General features: G+C 43.8%; 2 protein-coding genes across 2 annotated transcripts in view; both read right to left on the reverse strand.

The window, feature by feature from the left end:
- Positions 1–3576, reverse strand: part of LOC111952706 (neurocan core protein-like) — a 160207-nt gene extending 156631 nt beyond the window's left edge. The window contains exon 1 of the mRNA XM_070435359.1: positions 3466–3576. The gene's annotated coding sequence lies outside the window, so the exon portion shown is untranslated. The remainder of the gene's footprint in view (positions 1–3465) is intronic.
- Positions 3577–3599: 23 nt separating this feature from the next.
- The window catches only part of LOC139023050 (neurocan core protein-like), a 109112-nt gene continuing 91653 nt past the window's right edge, over positions 3600–21058 (reverse strand). Inside the window, exons 3-5 of the mRNA XM_070435142.1 lie at positions 9757–9980; positions 7295–7463; positions 3600–3637 (exon numbers count right to left, since the gene is read on the reverse strand). Coding sequence (XP_070291243.1) covers positions 3600–3637; positions 7295–7463; positions 9757–9980 — 431 coding nt within the window. The remainder of the gene's footprint in view (positions 3638–7294; positions 7464–9756; positions 9981–21058) is intronic.

Raw genomic sequence — 21058 nt, forward strand, 5'->3', positions numbered from 1 at the left:
GTCACGGTAATTAGGCTTCTCTAAGCTCTGATTGTGAATGAGAGACTGATAAAGTGTGTACAGCCTGCACAAAAAAACAAAGCTGCCTTTCAAGCAACTTTTTGCAAATCATCATTAGAGTCACATCATGCAGCCTTACAATGTATTAAAAATCAAAACATAYAGCCCAACGTTTTTAGAACAACTAAAGTTACATTAATAACTCTAAATTAAGCATATAGGAGTACCTATTTCTTTGTTAACCGCTCAAAACAGAATAGCCGCATGTGYGCACTCCCTCAAATCACTTGTYGTGTGTTTTGTCCTACATTTATGTTTTTTTTTTMTTTTCTTGTTTTTTTTTTTWAAATCCCAGCCTCCGTCCCTGCAGGAGATCTTTTGCCTTTTGGTAGGCCGCCATTGTAAATAAGAATGTGTTCTTAACTGAYTTGCATAGTTAAATAAAGGTTAAATAGAAAATAAATAAATAAAATATCCTTTCTATTTTATTCAGCTTTGTTCAATTGTATTCTTCATACTATAAAATAATATAAAATAATGCCATAGAATTCTAAGCAGATCTTGTCTGCTAAATGAACTAGTGTAGTCCACCAGATCAGGACTAATACAAGGACAACTCAGAGTATGCTATTCTGTTCTTTTGAAATAGACTACATTTTCTTCATATCATGTTTCTTTAGACCTGTCTAAAATAAATAATGGATTTATTGTGAAGGTGTAGGCTATATTACATGGATTTATTAGACTTTTTAAAATATAGATGATCCGAAGCTCTGCATGTGTGGAAGTCTAAATGTATTTATGTTAATGCTTTTATTTTTTATAGATTTTTTATTTATTTTATTTTATTTATTTTCCTACCTTTATTAAATTAACGGTCAATTACCGTGAGACCGGCAGTTATTTGCTTGACAATCACCGGCTGACAACATTTTGTGACCACCACAGCCCTAGGTGGGGCTAAGGCTTAAGAGTCTGTGAACGATGCTGAATGGGTGTAGACAAAGAAGAGCTCTCCAGTAGGTGTATCAAAACATTCAAGGGCTATTTCTCAAAAGTGGGTTTACAAGTTTATCAACTTTCAAAGCAGAATTACTTTCCCATTGTTCCTCAACTGCAGTGTATGATATACAATTTCTATACTTTTTATACAACGTAAAAAAAAAAATAATAATAATACTTTTGCTACATAAGACTGAATCGAGGCGGCTGGTCACATTTGCTTTTTTATTTTACTGCAGAGGGAGCGAGCAGCAGATTGAGGGTTTGCCTGTCAACATCCCTCCGCTCGCCCTTTCCTCCACTGACACTGACCAAAAAGGGACATTGTCTTGTAGCTGATGGCGAAACTCGAGTCATACTGCATTATTTCTGCCTAATGCACAAATTAATGCTTTTACGCCTATGACCAGAGAAAGTGAAATATTCCTCGATATAAAAAATTCCCAAGCCGCTAATAATAACAACAACGCAAGCCTATCAATACATTTTCCTACACATTCATTGCAACTGCAGTGCTGGTTGTAGCACAAGTGTGAGTGGAAGTAGGGAGAGCGTGCATTTTATGGCTTATAAAAGTGTTAAATAGAAAGTGTTGACAGTGCTGGGTAAAAACTTAATCATGAACTCAGTCATAACAACAGCAACTCTTTGCTGTATTCGTTGACAGTCTCTCTCTAGTTATGTTTTTAAACGTTTTGAATACTCACAGTATAAACTTTGCTGTATTCGTTGACAGTCTCTCTCTAGTTATGTTTTTAAACGTTTTGAATACTCACAGTATCAACTTTGCTGTATTCGTTGACAGTCTCTCTCTAGTTATGTTTTTAAACGGTTTGAATACTCACAGTATCAACTTTGCTGTAGCTTTCTTTTACGTCTGCTACATTACTGCAGAGACAGTAATCTGAGCCATCCGATTGGCCAGTGGTAGGCCTATAGAGCACTTGATTTGCTTCCCCAGGGCCCGCCAGGAAGGCAGTTTGTACATTCAGACATCTGAAATGGTTCAAAATGGGAACACGTCACCCACCCGGCGAGCAGGGCAGCTGAATTGGGTGTACCTACCGCCAACAGCGTGAGACGAATAAATGAAAAATAGGAACACAGGGCTTATCGTTGGAATGCCTTGGAGATCGACCAGTCGATCGCGTTCGATCGGTTGGTGACCACTGCTTTAAGGTACATCGATTCAAACAGCATTGAGGGTGCAGGCTAAATGCTGATTAAGAGATTATGTATACAGGCATACAGGGGCTTATGGATGGCAAAAGGAAGGAAGGCTTCTTACACTCAGTAGCTACAATCCTGCATGAGCTTGGATAGCAACCGTTGTCGTCAGACAATGTTATAGCTAAATCCCCCATCTCAGCCTTCCATCCTGATCGCTGATGTCTATATTTTTACATTATTAATTGCACATTTGCCTCATCACTGATGTGAAGCCAAGTAGCTCTGGAGATGGACCAATTATATGTGTCCCAGGTGGGGAGGAGGGGAAAGGATAGGATGCCGTTGTCAGGGAAAATCTGTAGAGGATAAATATGCAAGCTGCTTCTTCAGTGCAATTATTGGGCAGACGTTTGAGATAAAGACGTGTAAAAAATATCCACACGGACTCTGAATGTCCCACACACACAAATAAACACACACACACACACACACACACACACACACACACACACACACACACACACACACACACACACAACCACACACAAACAAACACACACACCCCCCACCCACCAACCACACCAACACACACACACACACACACACACACACACACACACACACACACACACACACACACACACACACACACACACACACACACACACACACACACACACACACACACACAGACTATCCGTCATCAGACATAAGGGGAGGTGGCAAGCTGAAACACAAATATCAACATGAAAGTTAGTTGAGGATAGTTGTGGCTAAAATGGCGGAGAGTAATGAGGAATGACAGAGCTAGCCTCTGAGATGTAAACAAGCAATTAAATCCTTCAGGAGTTTATGAGAGGACCATTGGGGTCAAAACAGTTTGCATACTGTACTTTCTGTCAGTAATTTAATTCCCTGGTTCCTTATTTGGCCACAGAGGCCACAGAGAATTGTCAACATAAAAGTTATCTAATTGCCTATCAAAGCCCTGTCATTTTTCAATTGGCTGAAGTAAACTTATACTTTGCCACTTCATAAAAGATTCGTATTCGTCAGATATTGCTTTACATTGCTCAGCAGAAAAGTATCGTAAGTAAACAATTTATATATAAGCAATTTATACAGCCCTATTATACAAACCTATAAGGACAGGCCGTCATTGTAAATAAGAATGTGTTCTTATTTGACTCGTCTGGATAAATAAAGGTAAAATAAAAACATTAAATAAATAGTCGCCATGCTGTGATGTGTTTTGCTTGAGTTGTGCGTCATGCCCGGTTGTCTTGTCCTTACCTCACGCTCTGGTCAGACAGCCAGCCGGCGTCACAGTTGTCATACCCGTCAGCAAAGGTGGCCTGGAGCTGAGCAGGCGTGGCGATGACAGCTGAGTTCTCCAGACACACCTGCTGGCGTCAGGAAGGACAGGGCTAGCGATCATGAGGAGCACGGTAGTGGAACACCACACCTGAGAGGACACAGAGGTGAAAACACGTTCGGCGACACCAGGGCAATATGGAGATATTGTACGCAGGCTGCACGCCCATCACACACACACACACGGCCCATACACACACACACGCCCATAAACACACACACGCCCATAAACACACACACACGCCCATACCACCACACACACACGCCCATAAACACCACCACACGCCCATACACACACACACGCCCATAAACACACACACGCCCATAAACACACACACGCCCATACACACATGCACGCCAAAACCAACAAACGCCCATACACACATACACGCACATACACACATTACACGCCCATACACACACTTGCATTCTCACACACAAACATGAGCACGCACAGAAACTCTGCTCAAACCCTACATTATCAGGTACTTCAAACATTCTATCTTTAACTGCACAGAAAGTCAAGAAAACATATAAAAACGACCTCAGAGACTGAAGTGAATTAGCATCAGACAGGCGTATCTTTATGGGAGAGATCTTGTCCTTGGATACAGTGAATGACAAACAGCTAAAATGTTCGCTTTACTACTTTAGCACACAGTCCACATCAGTACTATCTWGCTTTCATAGCCAGAAAATAAAACWGTGAAATAAAACAGTGATGAGAGAGAGATTGAAAGAGAGAGAAGAGAGATAAAAGAAACAAAGGAACGCGAGATGACTCCCATGCGCTCATTCCCTGACCTGTGAATGACCAGGATTCCTCTCCACTGTGCAGAGAAATGGGAAAGGAATTGCTTTTGAAGTGTCCATCTCACTCCCCCACCAGTCTAGCATCACTGACCTCCACTACATGTGGGGCCACCGCGGTCTGAACTTCACACATTCAATCCCAGCAGAGCCCACTACATGAAAGCCTGTGGACAGGGAGGCAGAGGGAGGCTGGGATATAGCTCCAAACATAGGCTCCTTTATCTTCTGCTGCTTTGTGCAATAGAATGACAGACTCCTCGGGGCGTGGACCAATTTGACCAATCACGCTGCAGGCTAGCCTCAGAAAATGAGCCAGGCATCCCTCAGTGGTACAGTCTACACATRCACTCACATATACATGTACGTAGCACACAGGCACACACACAGATACACATACACACACACACACACCAGGCACGTGCACAGATAGGGCTCAGCCAATGCCCAAGCACCTGCCCTTTTGCCCTCCTATGAAAAAGTGGATATTAATTTGTAATTGTATTAATTTAAGTCTCTTTTCATTTTAGTTGTAATTTTAAATGTAGCGAATTGCACATCAAACTAGCTAATTTCATAAGCGTTTGGATCTCACTAAGTTCCCCTCCTCCGCCCTCCCACCCCAAGTGCGCACTCGCCTGACCTGATAGTGGCCACTGGCTGCGGGCGCAGGGCAGAAGACATGAATACTGGTAGGAGGCTACATTACAGTTGGATCTGTCGTATGTGTCTCTCAACGTCAGGGACAAAGAATGGGGCATTTCAACTGCATGTTAATAAGAGGCAGATGTCAGCAGGAAAACAAACTCAAATCAAGTAAAAACACGTTTGTTTCGACAGCTAGCTAGAATATTTCAACTACATCATAATTTGCTCTGTTCAACTGATAGCCACTCGTTTCCCGATGTCAATCATCTTTTGTCATCTCTAGGCCTAGTAGTTATTGGCACCAACTTGTATTAAAATGTATGATGAGTGAGTGTGTTGTTGCATATAAATGTTGACATTTTGTCTACAGGGCAGTTACGAATTCTGAAAGTCTATTGATTTTTTAAAATCTTGAGTACGGTCTGTGCACGGCCTTAACACGCACACGGACACACACACACACACACACGCACACACACACACACACACTGGCCCCTCTACAGGCCTCCATCCTGTTTCCCTATACTGCTGCACTGTACACTCCAGCTCAACTTCAGGACGTTGTACCAGGAGTGTTCTCTTTCATTTGGGCTTTCTCTATCCTCTCCCAGGCTCTCTGCTAGCGTTCCTTCTCCTCCGAGGCAAGCCAGGCCAAACACAGAGAGGCTAGCTGCTAGCGTCTCTGGCGTTTGGGAGACGAATGGGTCACGTTGCCCAGAACTAATACACTTACTCTATGTTTACCAAACCATAACACACAACAGGAAGAGAGACCACATACTGAGATAGATGTATATAGCTGTATGTAATTCAGTGATGCCCTTGTTGTATCACGGTATACAACACTAATACAGTCCTATCTGTGCAGAGAATCTAGTAGACCTATATAGCAGAGATCATCACCAGTGTGTAAATATGCCTATTTGTGGCTCAGCACTTAAGCCGGCCTGACATATCTCATGGCTGTGGCTGACAGAGAGGATCAATGCCTGAGCTCTAATTGGTGAGACAGACAATTGACCGTTCAATATGGGCCGAAAGCAACGTGGAAAACCTCATCAAGGCTTGGACGACACACAATCAGCGCAGCCCTGAATTAATATGATATTGATATGGCCGGCCCAGTATCAATACGTTGTCATTTAATATATTAAGCACTTGGAGGAGTTAGTATTGGGACTGCTGCGCTCTGCAATGTAGCGTGACTTGCAATAAATGACTAAGCCCAGAGGATCTCGGTTCGCTCCCAGAAGGACCAGCGGGTAATGGGTTTCTGTTTCAGAAGGAGGGAGGGGTTTTAATGGCATGTTAATTGATTGGCTGTGCGGAGGGACAGGGTCTCTTGAGCACCGAGCCAGGGGTCTCTATGGGACCAATAAAGTGCACTCATGGAAAGAGAAGAGAGAGAGAGAGCTGTGGGTGGAAAAAAAACAAAGCCCTTGATGTCATAATCATTGTGAGAAAGCCACTGTCACACATGCACAGGCAAGCAGGAATGCACACAGATCCACAAGCTCATGGGCACAAACCCACAGTGGCTATATCAGGTAATAATATCTGTGCTATTTTCACTGGGAGCCCATGGATTCTGGGTACAGTATGTGGGTGAGTGAATGAGGTTACTGGGCTTAATGTGGACATGATGCTCAGCTCACGCTGGCAACATTGTGTAGATCTAGGTGAGCTAGAGCAGCACTGTAAAGCTAATGCTGAGAGCAGAGCGCCACTTCCCTCTACTCATTACTCTAATAGGCGATTATTAAAAACAGCAAGTGACCTGGAAAAATCTGATGATGTTTCTCAGCTCAGAGACTTTCATTTGGTAATTACTTTGATACTATTAGCTGATATGGCATAATATCCCCAGGCCATTACAGTGCAGCAGTGGGTGGATTCAACATAAACTACACCTCAGAGCCCTCAAAGTAACACTAGCTGAATAGCACACTTTATTTTCTCATTATTTGTTTTCATGAGCGGCTGGGTCAACGATCTGTTACTCGGTCCAGTTGGCACACGTTGTCCCGTTCCCCAGACCAGACATTTCCACAAAGTTAACAAACCCACTGGCTAATATAATGACTCTATTAGCAATGCCAGGTAGAGGTACAGTCAGGGTTGTGTTCATTAGGCCACAAACACTTCAAAGCGTTTCGCTACGGAAAAGAAAAATGGCCATTTCTTATTTGACAAGTCCAGGTAGTCCCTCCCTGGTTGGATACGTTTTCTTCCATTTGGTGCCTAATGAACAGAACCTGTGTGTAATAGGTGTAACAGGGGTCAGTACTACCTGTGACCTCCAGAGGAACGGTGTCCTGTTCATCGTTGATGCCCACCACCACCTCACAGCGGAACATGCCCGAGTCACTGGAGCGCAGGGCGCTCAGTGCCATGCTGGCGTTGAAACGGTTGTCCTGGTAACCGGGCAGGGTGACGCGCCCCTGGAACGCCTTCTTCACCTAAACCACGGAAAGACAGTACAGTTATTAACACAATTAAAACATAGTTAGGAAAGACAAATAAGACAGCAATGAAAAAGAAAAAGGACATTCCACTCAATGGTTGCTGGTCCAATTATTACAGTTGGCAGCAAAAAAACAGTGAGTGGATTTTTCTTATTTTTATAGAAAGTAGAAAGGATTGTGCAGTAAGTATAGTTACATGTTAAGTTGAATATATGTATTGGATGGATGGCCAACACACTCTTCATATAAAATTAGGGCTGGCTGTCACGCCCTGACCTTAGAGATCCTTTTTATGTCTCTATTTTGGTTGGTCAGGGCGTGAGTTGGGGTGGGCATTCTATGTTTTGTTCTATGTTTTCCATTTCTATGTGTTTGGCCGGGTGTGGTTCTCAATCAGAGGCAGCTGTCTATCGTTTTCTCTGATTGAGAACCATACTTAGGTAGCCTTTTTCCACCTGTGTGTTGTGGGTAGTTGTTTTCTGTTTTGTGTCTGCACCAGACAGGACTGTTTCGTTCCGTTTACTCTCTTTGGTGTTTTTGTTATTTCAGTGTTCCGTTTATTTATTAAATTAAAATGAAAATTTCCCACGCTGCGTTTTGGTCCACTCCTTCTTCCCAGGACGATCGTTACAGAACTACCTACCACCAAAGGACCAAGCAGCGTGGTGGAATGGACTCCTGGACATGGGAGGAAATCTTGGACGGCAAGGGACCCTGGGCACAGCCGGGAGAGTATCGCTGTCCTAAAGAGGAGCTGGAGGCAGCTAAATCAGAGCGGCGCTACGAGGAGTTGGCTCGAGGAAATGTGCACGAGAGGCAGCGGCAGATTTTTTTTTGGGGGGGGGGGGACGCGAGGAGACTGGCGGAGTCAGGTAGGAGACCTGAGCCAACTCCCCGTGCTTACCGTGGCGAGCGTCGTACTGGTCAGGCACCGTGTTATGCGGTGGAGCGCACGGTGTCTCCAGTACGTGTTCTTAGCCCGGTGCGCTATATCCCAGCTCCTCACATCGGCCGGGCTAGAGTGGGCATCGAGCCAGGACGGAGTGTGCCAGCCTTGCTCTCCAGACCTCCAGTACATCTCTACGGCCCAGGATATCCTGCGCCGGCTCTGCGCACTGTGTCTCCAGTGCGTCTGCACAGCCCAGTGCGTCCTGTGCCTGCGCCCCGCACGTGCAGGGCCAAAGTCACCAGCCAGGACGGGTTGTGCAGGCTCTTTGCTCGAGACCTCCAGTGCGCCTCCAGTGCGCCTCATACTACCCACCACTGCGACCTGTATGCTCTTGTCGGCTGGCCCTCGCTACATATTCGTCGCCAGACCCACTGGCTCCAGGTCATCTATAAGTCTTTGCTAGGTAAAGCTCTGCCTTATCTCAGCTCACTGGTCACCATAACAACACCCACCCATAGCAAGCGCTCCAGCAGGTATATCTCACTGGTCATCCCCAAAGCCAACACCTCCTTTGGCTGCCTTTCCTTCCAGTTCTCTGCTGCCAATGACTGGAACGAATTGCAAAAATCGCTGAAGTTGGAGACTTATATCTCCCTTACTAACTTTAAGAATCAGCTATCTGAGCAGCTCACCGATCACTGCAGCTGTACACAGCCCATCTGTAAATAGCCCATCCAACTACCTACCTCATCCCCATATTGTTTTTATTAACTTTTTTGCTCTTTTGCACACCAGTATTTCTACTTGCACATCATCATCTGCACATCTATCAATCGTGTTAATTTGCTAAATTGTAATTACTTCGGTACCTTGGCCTATTTATTGCCTTACCTCCTTACTCTATTTGCACACACTGTATATAGATTTTTCTATTGTTATTGACTGTACGTTTGTTTATGTGTAACTCTGTGTTGTTGTTTTTTGTCGCACTGCTTTGCTTTATCTTGGCCAGGTCRCAGTTGTCAATGAGAACTTTTTCTCAACTGGCCTACTTGGTTAAATAAAGGTGAAATTAAAAAAACATTTAAAAATGAGAGGAGGCGAAACTAGCCAGTTTTYGAATGGACGAACAGCTGACTGAAGACAGGATGGCCGAGTATTCAAAAAGATGACACGTGCGGTTGAGTCCGTTTACAACGTGATGAAACTTTGTTGCTCCTTGTTTCAGCAAGGTGATGTAGCAAACATGCTTAGGTTGTCTTGGCATTTGGCTGACAAATAACAGCCACCCAAATTTCCATGACTGTCACAGCGCTATAAAACCACTGAATTCCATTTCGAAATATAAATCAAAACAATGTGACATTTTGTATTTCTTTCCATTTCCTCAATCTTTACCTTGACCACGTTGTCCTTGGCGACCAGGACAGACTGTTCCCTCTGCCGACCGTTGGCACCCCTCTGGCCCCACACCTTGGTCCACTTGATGCGGGGGGGCTCGTGGGTAGGGGTGGGGCGCAGGGTGAAGACACAGGGCAGCARGACGCTGTTGGCCAGCTGCTCCCTCACCATCTGGTGTGTCACCTTCCTCATGTTCACCACTGGGTCTGACCACACAAGGCCTGGAGAGAGAGGAGGAGAAAGGGAGGATATAGAGGGAGAGAGGAAGAGGAAAGGGAGAAGAGAGGAGAGGAAGAGAGGAAGAGGAGAGGAAGATGAAGAGGGAGAGGAGAGGAAGAGGAGAGGATAAGTAGAGGAAAGGAGAGGAAGAGTAGAGGAAATGAGTGGGAGAAGAGGAGAGGAAAGGAGAGGAGAGGATGAGTAGAGGAATGGAGAGGAAGAGCAGAGGAGAGGATGAGTAGAGGAATGGAGAGGAAGAGCAGAGGAAAGGATGAGTAGAGGAAAGGAGAGGAAGAGCAGAGGAAAGGATGAGTAGAGGAAAGGAGAGAAGAGGAKAGGAGTGGGAGAGGGATAGGAGAGGAAGAGGATGAGGAGAGGAGATGAGAAGGAAAGATACACAGTCCGAATATAGGTCTACAGAAGTATGACAATGGTTTCTGTAAAGTGAAAGTGAAAGAGTGGAAATGGAGGTGTCGTGGAAATTGCAAGATTATGTTATAATGCTTGTATTGTATTATAATGGTTGTTTTATTCGACAGAGTGTGTGTGTTTTACTGAGGAGGGCCTCTATGGGATAGCACTGACAGAGGAGATTTACGATGTCTTTGGGTAATAAAGCCTAAAGAGCATTCCAGAGAACATGAGCTAATGGTTCTGTTCTATACCGTACCAGGGAGATACGGTTCCAGTTTGGAGTAGGAGGGGGCCAGACACTGGTCTATACAATGAAAACTGTTGACACAGCAGTAACTGTCTGCTATTTATTATAGATATCTTTCATACAAATCTTAACCTTGTGACCATTCTATGTATCTGTCTGTTGTTCGTCATGTAGGTTGAGAGGGGTGTATCTTGGCTATAAAAGATCTTTGTACTTTTCTGTTGTCACTTTCAATGGTTCATTAGAGATGGCGCATCATTGAAAGTCAAATGCTATTGCAAAGCTCTTATTATTATTAAAAATGTAGTTTAAGTATAACTCTGACTGGTGTGTGAAGTTTGTTTCTCCTCATTTGGTAAAACAGAAATAAGCCACCACAGAGGCTAGGAGTATTACAGCATAATACAGTAGCTTTTCATCAACGTGTTATCAAGATCTCGATCATCTGAATCAGGTGTGTGTTAGTACTGTCTGGAAGGGGATCACTGATATACAATACTGTTGCATGCTATTCTCTTTGGCATTGAGAGAGGTGGGGATTGATTTCTATGAATCTATTGGGAGATGTCATGGTTTCATCCTGTTGCTTGTTCAACAAGTCCCTCTATTCTTAAATGTTGAAACAAGAGGATGGTCCCATTCTTTCTGATTGACTATTGGTCATTGATTTACTGTGCCTTCGGAAAGAATTAAGACACCTTGACTTTTTCAACACATTGTTCCATGGATTAAATAAATAAAACATCTTCAACAATCTACACACAATACMCCATAATGACAAAGCGAAAACAGGTTTTTAKACATTTTTGCAAATGTATAAAAAAAACAGAAATACCTTATTTACATTAGTATTCAGACCCTTTGCTATTAGTTACGAAATTGAGCTCAGGTGCATTCTGTTCCCATTGATCATCCTTAACATGTTCCTACAACTTGATTGGAGTCCACCTGTGGTAAATTCAATTGATTGGACATGATTTGGAAAGGCACACACCTGTCTATATAAGGTAGGACAGTTGACAGTGCATGTCAGCGCATAAACCAAGCCATGAGGTCGAAGGCATTGTCCGTAGAGCTCCGAGACAGGATTGTGTCGAGGCACAGATCTGGGGAAGGGTACCAAAAAATGTCTGTAGCATTGAAGGTCCCCAAGAAATCAGTGGCCTCCATCTTTCTTAAATGGAAGAAGTTTGGTACCACCAAGACTCTTTCTAGAGCTGGCCCGCCCGGCCAAACTGAGCAATCGGGGGAGAAGGGCCTTGGTCAGGGAGGTGACCAAGAACCTGATGGTTACTCTGACAGAGCTTTAGGGTCCGAAAGTGGAGATGGGAGAACTATGACAGCCAGCTTGGAGTTTGCCAAAAGGCACCTAAAGACTCTCAGACCATGAGAAACAAGATTCTCTGGTCTGATGAAGCCAAGATTGAACTCTTTGGCCTGAATGCCAAGCGTCACATCTGGAGGAAACCTTGCACTATCCCTACGGTGAAGCATGGTGGTGGCAGMATCATGCTGTGGGGATGTTTTTCAGGGACTGGGAGACTTGTCAGGATCGATGCAAAGATGAACGGAGCAAAGTATAGAGAGATCCTTAATGAAAACCTGCTCCAGAGTGCTCAGGACAGGACAATGACCCTAAGCACACAGTCAAGACAACGCAGGAGTGACTTCGGCACAAGTATCTGAATGTCCTTGAGTGGGCCAGCCAGAGCCCGGACAAGAACACGATCGAACATCTCTGGAGAGACCTGAAAATAGCTGTACAGCAACGCTCCCCATCCAACYTGACAGAGCTTGAGAGGATCTGCAGAGAAGAATGGGAKWAAYTCCCCTAACACAGCTGTGCCAAGCTTGTAGCGTCATACCCAAGAAGACTTGATGCTGTAATCACTTCCAAAGTTTCTTCAACAAAGTACTGAGTAAAGGGTCTGAATACTTACGCAAATGTAATATTTCATTTTTTTTTTTTTTTTAATACATTAGCAAATATTTCAAAAAAACWGTTTTTGCTTTGTCATTATGAGGTATTGTGTGTAGATTGATGAGGGAGATAACTACTTAATACATTTTAGAATAAGGCTGTAATGTAACAAAATGTGCAAAAAGTCAAGGGGTCTGAATAATTTCCGTAGGCACTGTATCAGACAATTCCCCCCACACATACAGAGCGAACGCTACAGTACAGATGGGGAGATAAAACTTGTATTTTCAAAAGCCATCAATCAAACTTTGTATGAAGTGAACAGTTTCATCTGTTCAAACCTGAAAGCCCGTCTCCATGATTGATTTTTGGACTGTTTTCATCATAACAAATGAGGGTTGTCATAAACATTCCACACACACTCTACAGTCACGTCTATGGACTGTATCTCTATCCGTTCACACAGTTCACCTTATATTATAAATTAGGTTTACATTGGAAGCTATAAAACCCAACTGTCTCTTTTCTATTCACCTCCCTCCCCTCCTCCTCCCTCCTCCCTCCCTCCCTCCCTCCTCCCCTCCCTCCCTCCCCTCCACTCCTCATCCATCCTTTCATCCCTCCACTCCACCTCCCTCCCTCCCTCCACTCCACTCCTCTTCCATCCATCCCTTCATCCCTCCACTCCTCCACTCCTCCCTCCCTCCACTCCACTCCTCTTCCATCCATCCCTTCATCCCTCCACTCCTCCACTCCTCCCTCCCACCCACTCCTCCTCCCAACCATCCATCCCTCCCTCCCTCACACTCCACTCCTCCTCCATCCATCCCTTCATCCCTCCACCCTCCCTCCCTCCACTCCACTCCTCCTCCATCCATCCTTCATCCCTCCACTCCTCCTCCCTGCTCCTCCTGAGAGCATTCCTAGCCCAAACTCATTAGGTTATGTGGGAGAGTGTTGGGATGGAGGTATCGACAGAATCAGCTGCCAGCGCCTGGAAAGGCCACCAAGGAATACAGGCTGGCACACACACTATCCCCCTGAAAAGCCTCCTTATTATACACACGTTCAATCAGTAACTCACTCGCTGTGGGACATCTCTTAGAAAAGCAGGAATTAATAAGAACATTGAGATCTGTCAGATAGGCTGTATAGTTTGAGCGGAACAAGGGGAGAAATACACTAACCCCTCTCATTTCTCTCTCGATTGCCCCGGTAGCAGGGGGGAAGATAGACTGCTAGTGACGTCCTGTTATGAATGAAGGAAGGAAGGAGAGAAAAKGGAAAAGGAGAGAGAGAACTGAAGGCAGCGGATAATGGTAGGTAGTAGAGGAAATGAGGGGATTGATTTATTTTCATTAGTATCAGCATTGTTTCGACTCGCTTAGATTTCATGTAAAGTGCGGCGGATTGGGTTGTGGCGTCGCCGCTGGTGGAGTGTCTCTCCTGGCTATCTCCACTGTAATTAACTAGCTGATTGGAAGAGCAATGCATCCCGAGATCATCACAGACATGCCATTGGGGCTTTTCTCTCTCCCTTTCCTTCTCTTTACTTTCTCGTTCTTCATTCGACCACCAGGCAGTCAACCATCTCCACAGCCACAGACGGCCACTGAAGCTTTTTATTTTCGCCTCTGTTCATTTATTTATTCTTCTGACACAATCAATTTTTCTTTTGTTTTCCTTTTTGAAACCAGGCTTGATGTTTTCGCTAGGCTTCAGCTAGCAATTTAATTTCATTCAGTCTTTGTGACTGCAATTCAATTTTGCCTTGGTTGCCTCATTTTCAATTCCCATTGAATTATACCCAATCCGGAAGGGATGAAAGTGCTGTGTGTGTATTATTACACACGCACACACATACACACACACATGCATTTGTGGCAATATTTAATTTCCTGCCTGATAGTTTAATGTGCCAGAGCACACAGATAGCAGGCGAGACATGTGAATAGCTGTCAGTGCTGGTTTACATGCTGTACCCCTGGCTTTCTCAGAGGCTGAGGGCCAGTTGGCGAACAGCTAAACATCAACACACACAGGGCTCCTCTCCATCTGTCTGTGTGTGACATGCTCAACACCTCGAGATGCACATGGTTTTGTTTGACTTCCTCACCTAGCTGATCTATTCGAAACCATGTTGCTGGCGCTGCATTCGACGGCATGAAAGGTGATTCATGTTTTAAAAAGGCCTTTTTCTCTCAGCACACTCAAGTGATGCTCCACCTGCCTAAAGAGCTGTGGCCTGTGAAGAAAACATGTCCGCCTCTTTTCAAAGAGTGACATGTAATGGGGCTAGGAAATATCAACACGAGCTCAAAATGGAAACAGAACGTATTGTGAAGTACAACTTTTATACTGCCCACCTTTGTGTGGCTGTGTGCTGCAGAAGTGGCTTTAAACCATATCTATTATGAGACAGATTTGATTACCGGTATGTTACGAAGTCAACAAGGTTACAAGGAATTTCCGGACATTTCTACGCCACTGAAGGCAATTGACCTCATCAGTAGTGTCATTAGGGGCATCCTCTATTCCCGAGACAGAATGTTCCGGTAGGTACAGTTTCCCTGTGTTACATCTGAGACTGTCCTCTGAGTACAGAAGGTAATGTGTTTCAGTCTTTCAGGGGAAATGTTGTCACTTCTGAACTTGGTTCACATGATAGCCACAGACCAATTTCCTCTTTCCTCAGAGGGGAGAAATGCAGTAAAAAGATGAAGAGGACCATTTGATGCTGGCACTCTGCTCAGAACATGATGGTGAGGATGGCAAAGGGAGGAAGGGAGACGCAACGGKGTGATTTATAGAAGGGAAATGGTTTAATGTGATTGAAAATCACACGTACAGTACGTATGCGCACGCACACACACGTTTTTCTCCCTACATAAAGTGTCTCTACTCTGTCAGCATAAGATGCAGAGACGGGAGAACGCTGGTTCTCTTAGGTTCAGTGGAGTGAGTCAGCAGGCCTGATGACACAAACACAAACACACACACACACACACACACACACACACACACACACACACACACACACACACACACACACACACACACACACACACACACACACACACACACACACACACACACACACACACACACACACACACACACACACACACACACACACACACACACACACACACACTCTCTCTTCCCCTTCCTTTCCTCTACCTCCCAAGGTGTTGTGGCACTCATAAGTGTGTTTACCACGCAAACACACACACACACAACCACACACACACGCAGCCCCCAAGCTCTATCTCGCTACAATTTCTGGGCCACCTTGCCTGGAACTGGGTAGAATTTAAAATGGCCAAATGTATGCTTAAATTGAGAAGCACCGATAATGCTTCAACTGTATAATCATGAGGCATGGCAGAATTTGCCAAATCCCGTTCCACTTTACCCTTGGCCAAAAGCCAGTTTGGTTATCCACACATTACCATTGTGTTAGCCGTGTTCCCACAGCACCTAAACAAATTAGCAGTGAATTAAGCCAAGCTGAAAGCAATATTCACAATATTTCCCCTCTCCTAAGTCTCCTTCTGTCAACTTTGTTTGTACAAATGTGTTTATTTGTCTCTCCTCTTTCCTTTACCAGATTGTATTTTATTTTCTACCTCGACCTCAACAATTTGCGACACGAAATCAAAAGAAATCAATTGCACATACCTTCTTAAAAATCCAAATGACTGTTTAAAGCAGAGGCCCAGGATAAAAAAATCTATGTTCCCACATGGTTAAATAATGAATCTAACCAACATGGCCCCATTGCAGTAGATATCAAATCTGCATTTAGATGGAAATGTTATTACATGCACAACCCCCTTGAGACTGCCCTTTGTTTGGAAATCCGCCTATTTTTCATCTGTCTTTTTCCTATGAATGAGGCCCAATCAGACTGCCTAACCTGCGGAGGAGAGGAGCAAGGGAAGAGGGGAGGAGAGAGGTAAAGATGGATTGATTGGAGAGAGAGCAAGAATGAACGGGAACCCGATGCAGACAGGGAGAGAGAGACAGTAATGCCAAAAGTGTCTTTCACTCTGCTTCTGCTAATCACAGAAGAGGACTTTCTGATCTATACAATTGACAACTTTGTCATCTCATTTTAAGCAGTGGGAAATTATTAACTACAGGTAGAAGTCTTTATCTGCCTCGAGCAGAAGACAGAGAGAGGCTGTTAATGTGTTCTTCCACAGTCGTAAGAACACAATGGCCGACATCTATTTTTCTCTCCCTCTCCGCCCAGTCTTACCTGCAATGGGCTTTTCAATGATAAAGGCTCCATTGTTTTCTATTAGCCCAGCCACCCGGCTCTGAGATGATCAAGCGTGTCCTCTCCTGTCATTGGCTTTGACTAGCGACGTGTCAGGTGTTTGTTTTGTCATAAATCAAGACACATCTTTTGTCTGATCTTTGTCTGCTCTCTCTCTCTCTCTCTCTCTCTCTCTCTCTCTCTCTCTCTCTCTCTCTCTTCTTTCGTCTCTCTCTCTGGTGATCTCTTTGTCAGGTGTCAAGATCACAGAAGTGTTTTGCTCAAGAGCAGTTTGTCAGGATGAAAGCAATGCTATAGTTACACCAGGGGTAACTGGAGGGCCATGTTGGAGTGGTTTGAAGGCATGTTGAGAGTGGATTTGAAGGGCCATGTTGGAGAGTGGATTTGAAGGGCCATGTGGAGAGTGTATTTGAAGGGCCATGTTGGAGAGTGGATTGAAGGCCATTGGAGAGTGGATTTGAAGGGCCACTGTTGGAGAGTGGATTTGAAGGGCCATGTTGGAGAGTGGATTTGAAGGGCCATGTGGAGATGGGTTGAAGGGCCATTGGAGGTGGATTTGAGGATGTTGAGGGATTTGAAGGGCCATGTTGGAGAGTGGATTTGAAGGGCCATGTTGGAGAGTGGATTTGAAGGGCCATGTTGGAGAGTGGATTTGAAGGGCCATGTTGGAGAGTGGATTTGAAGGCCATGTTGGAGAGTGGATTTGAAGGGCCATGTTGGAGAGTGGATTTGAAGGGCCATGTTGGAGAGTGGATTTGAAGGGCCATGTTGGAGAGTGGATTTGAAGGGCACGTTGGAGAGTGGATTTGAAGGGCCATGTTGGAGAGTGGATTTGAAGGGCCATGGTGAGAGTTGGGTTTGAAGGGCCACGTTGGGGATTTGAAGGGCCATGTTGGAGAGTGGATTTGAAGGGCCATGTTGGAGAGTGGATTTGAAGGGCCATGTTGGAGAGTGGATTTGAAGGGCCATGTTGGAGATGGATTTGAAGGGCCATGTTGGAGAGTGGATTTGAAGGCCATGTTGGAGATATTTGAAGGGCCATGTTGAGGGGTGGGTTTGAAGGGCCATGTTGGAGAGTGGATTTGAAGGGCCATGTTGGAGAGTGGATTGAGGGCCATGTTGGAGAGTGGATTTGAGGGGCTATGTTGGAGAGTGGATTGAAGGCCATGTTGGAGGGTGGATTTGAAAGTGCTATGTTGGAGAGTGGATTTGAAGGGCCATGTTGGAGAGTGGATTTGAAGGGCCATGTTGGAGAGTGGATTTGAAGGGCCATGTTGGAGAGTGGGTTTGAAGGGCTATGTTGGAGGGTGGGTTTGAAGATGCCTATTTCATGTTATGTCCCATTAACTTTTGTGTGATAGAGGCTGCTGCGAGTCGTCTTTTAGAATATACTAACAAAACGGTTAATCCATTTTATTTGAAGGCTGTTTCTTTTTAAAATAAAAGCCTAGATCTACCTAAAGTATATACAGGGACAAGGCCTTGACCAGGACACAGGCTTCCACATCATGTTCTTCTGAGGAAAGAGAGAACAATAGATAGCCAAAACAGTGGGAGAGAGAGGAGAGAGAGAGAGAGCGAGAGTGGGWGAGAAAGGAAAGACGAAGTGAGAAAAAGAGAGAGACAAGAGAGAGAGAAGTGAAAAATAGAAAGAAATAGAGAGATAGAGAGAGAAGAGGGGGGATGATGAAGCTGTTATCCTGCAGATGCTAAATCCTCCAAAATCAGCCCTAATGATAACCATGGCAACAGAGACACCACAAGCAGAGACAAGAGATGGAGTTTTGAGGGGAAAACACACATCCTCTCTCTTTCAGTACGGTCGTTCCACCTCAAAACACACAAGAAAGAGGATTTAGACACCCACCATTTCGATCTCTGAAAAATAAGCTAATTGATTGTACCCAAATTGGCCATTTTAATATATTGCATTCATATAATCGTCAATCAATATAGTACCTTACATCCGATTTGGACCATAATTATTCCTAACAATGAGTAGGAAATGAGGAATCCGATAAAATGATCAAAAACCACCCACGGACCACCCACACCCTACGCCAAGCCCACCCCAACAACCAGTATACAGTATATTGGAATTTTGGCTTYCATCCTATGAAATGTATTCCCTGTGAAACTGGTGATGTTTTTCCCCTGAAATTAGACATTGAAGTTGCATTATTTACCATAAATGAGTGTGAAAGTACCAGGTTTTTCCCACTAGGTGCCGCTCTTACTACTACTGCCACACCCTTTTTATTAATTTTGCTAGTCTCCTGTGTTTATTAAACGGATCACAACATTTTATTTGGGTAGAAAACCAATAGCTATTGCTCATGATTGAAATACATTGCCTGGTCGTCCTCACAATTCAAGCCAATCCTCCATAAAAGCAATTCAGTTTGTCATTATCTGTGTCCAGGAAACGACCCTTCTGTGTGTGGTTTATTCCCATTCAAAAATGAGTTAGACCATTCCTGGTGAACAAGCAAACCATTAGACTACAGTAGTTCTAATGGTTTCAAAGTTATGATCTCTAATGTTCTTCAATGGTAAACATCATAAACACACTGTATAGTGTTTTGCAATGGTAATGGTATTGGGTTGGGTTTAATGGTAAATGTCACTAATCACACTACATATAGAGATATTTTCAAATAATTTTATTGAAAACATACAAGTGCCATGCAATGGTTTATAATTGTAGTACTTCATCAGGGTTGTCACACCATTTTAGTCACTAGCCCATTTCTCCATAAAAGTTTTGCACTTGTAGGAAATGTCATATGAGAATTACACCATAGGGATAGCCAACTCAGAAAGCTGCCATTTGTTGTACTATTGTAGGAAAAGGGTTGAAGCATTAGGTTGCTAAGAGAAGGACAAACTGAACTGCTTTCATGGAGGACTGGTGTCATGGAAAATTGCAAGATTATGTTCTAATGCTTGTATTGCATTATAATGGTTGTTTTATTCGACAGAATAGAGTATTCTGTTAACTATTGTGTGTGTGTTCCACTGAGAATTGGCCTCTATGAGATAGCACTGACAGAGGAGATTTACGATGTCTTTGGGTGATAAAACCTAAAGAGCATTCCAGATAACATGAGGTAATGTTTTTGTGCTATGAAGTACCAGGAACGAGATTAGAACCTCGTCTTAGGGATCAAACTGAACGATAATTTATAGCGAATGTTATCTGGTTAACTTATGGCTGAAGGGGCAGTATTGAGTAGCTTGGATGAAAGGTGCCCATATCAAACGGCCTGCTCCTCAGTCATAGTTGCTAATATTTGCATATTATTATTAGTATTGGATAGAAAACACTCTAAAGTTTCTAAAACTGTTTGAATTGTGTCTGTGAGATTAACAGAACTCATATTTGCAGGCAATATCCTGAGTTGAAATCAAAACAGGAAGTCAGAAATCTGAGCTTGTATGTATTCACCAGAGTCCCTAATGAAATCCCCTTCAGATATGAATGATTGTGCACTGCCTAGGGGTTCCMCTAGATGTCAACCATCAATAGAAATTATAATGAGACTTCTATGATGTTGTGGGAGAGAATGATAGCAGAATCAGTCAGGTGTCCATCAAGCAGCCATTTTCTGATCAGGCTTTTTCCTCATGGTACTCACTTGCGTTCCATTGCTCACGAAGACAAGAAAGAATACTCCGGTTGGAACTTTATTGAAGTTATATGTTAAAAACATCCTAGTGATTGATTCTGTACTTAGTTTGAAATGATTCTTCGACCGGTAATATCACTTTTTGAAGTTTTTGTCCGATATAACGCTGACCAGAATTAGCGTTTGGATATGTAAACCAAACGCGCTAACAAAAGAAGGTATTTGGACATAAATAACGGATTTTTTCGAACAAAACAAACATTTATTGTGGACCTGGGATTCCTGGTGTGCTTTCTGATGTAGATCATCAAAGGTAAGGGAATATTTATCATATATTTTCTTGTTTATGTTGACGCCATCTTTGCGGCTGTGGTGTTTTACTTTTGAGCGTCGTCTCAGATTATAGCGTGGGTTTCTTTTTMCGTAAAGTTTTTTTGTAATCTGACAMAGCGGTTGCATTAAGGAGAGGTATATCTATAATTCCATGTGTATAACTTGTATTATCATCTATATTTATGAGTATTTCTGTTGAAACGATGTGGCTATGCAAAGTCACTTGATGTTTTTGCCACTAGTGAATCTAG

Source organism: Salvelinus sp. IW2-2015, linkage group LG26 (genome assembly GCF_002910315.2).
Source record: "Salvelinus sp. IW2-2015 linkage group LG26, ASM291031v2, whole genome shotgun sequence".
NCBI lineage: Eukaryota > Metazoa > Chordata > Actinopteri > Salmoniformes > Salmonidae > Salvelinus > Salvelinus sp. IW2-2015.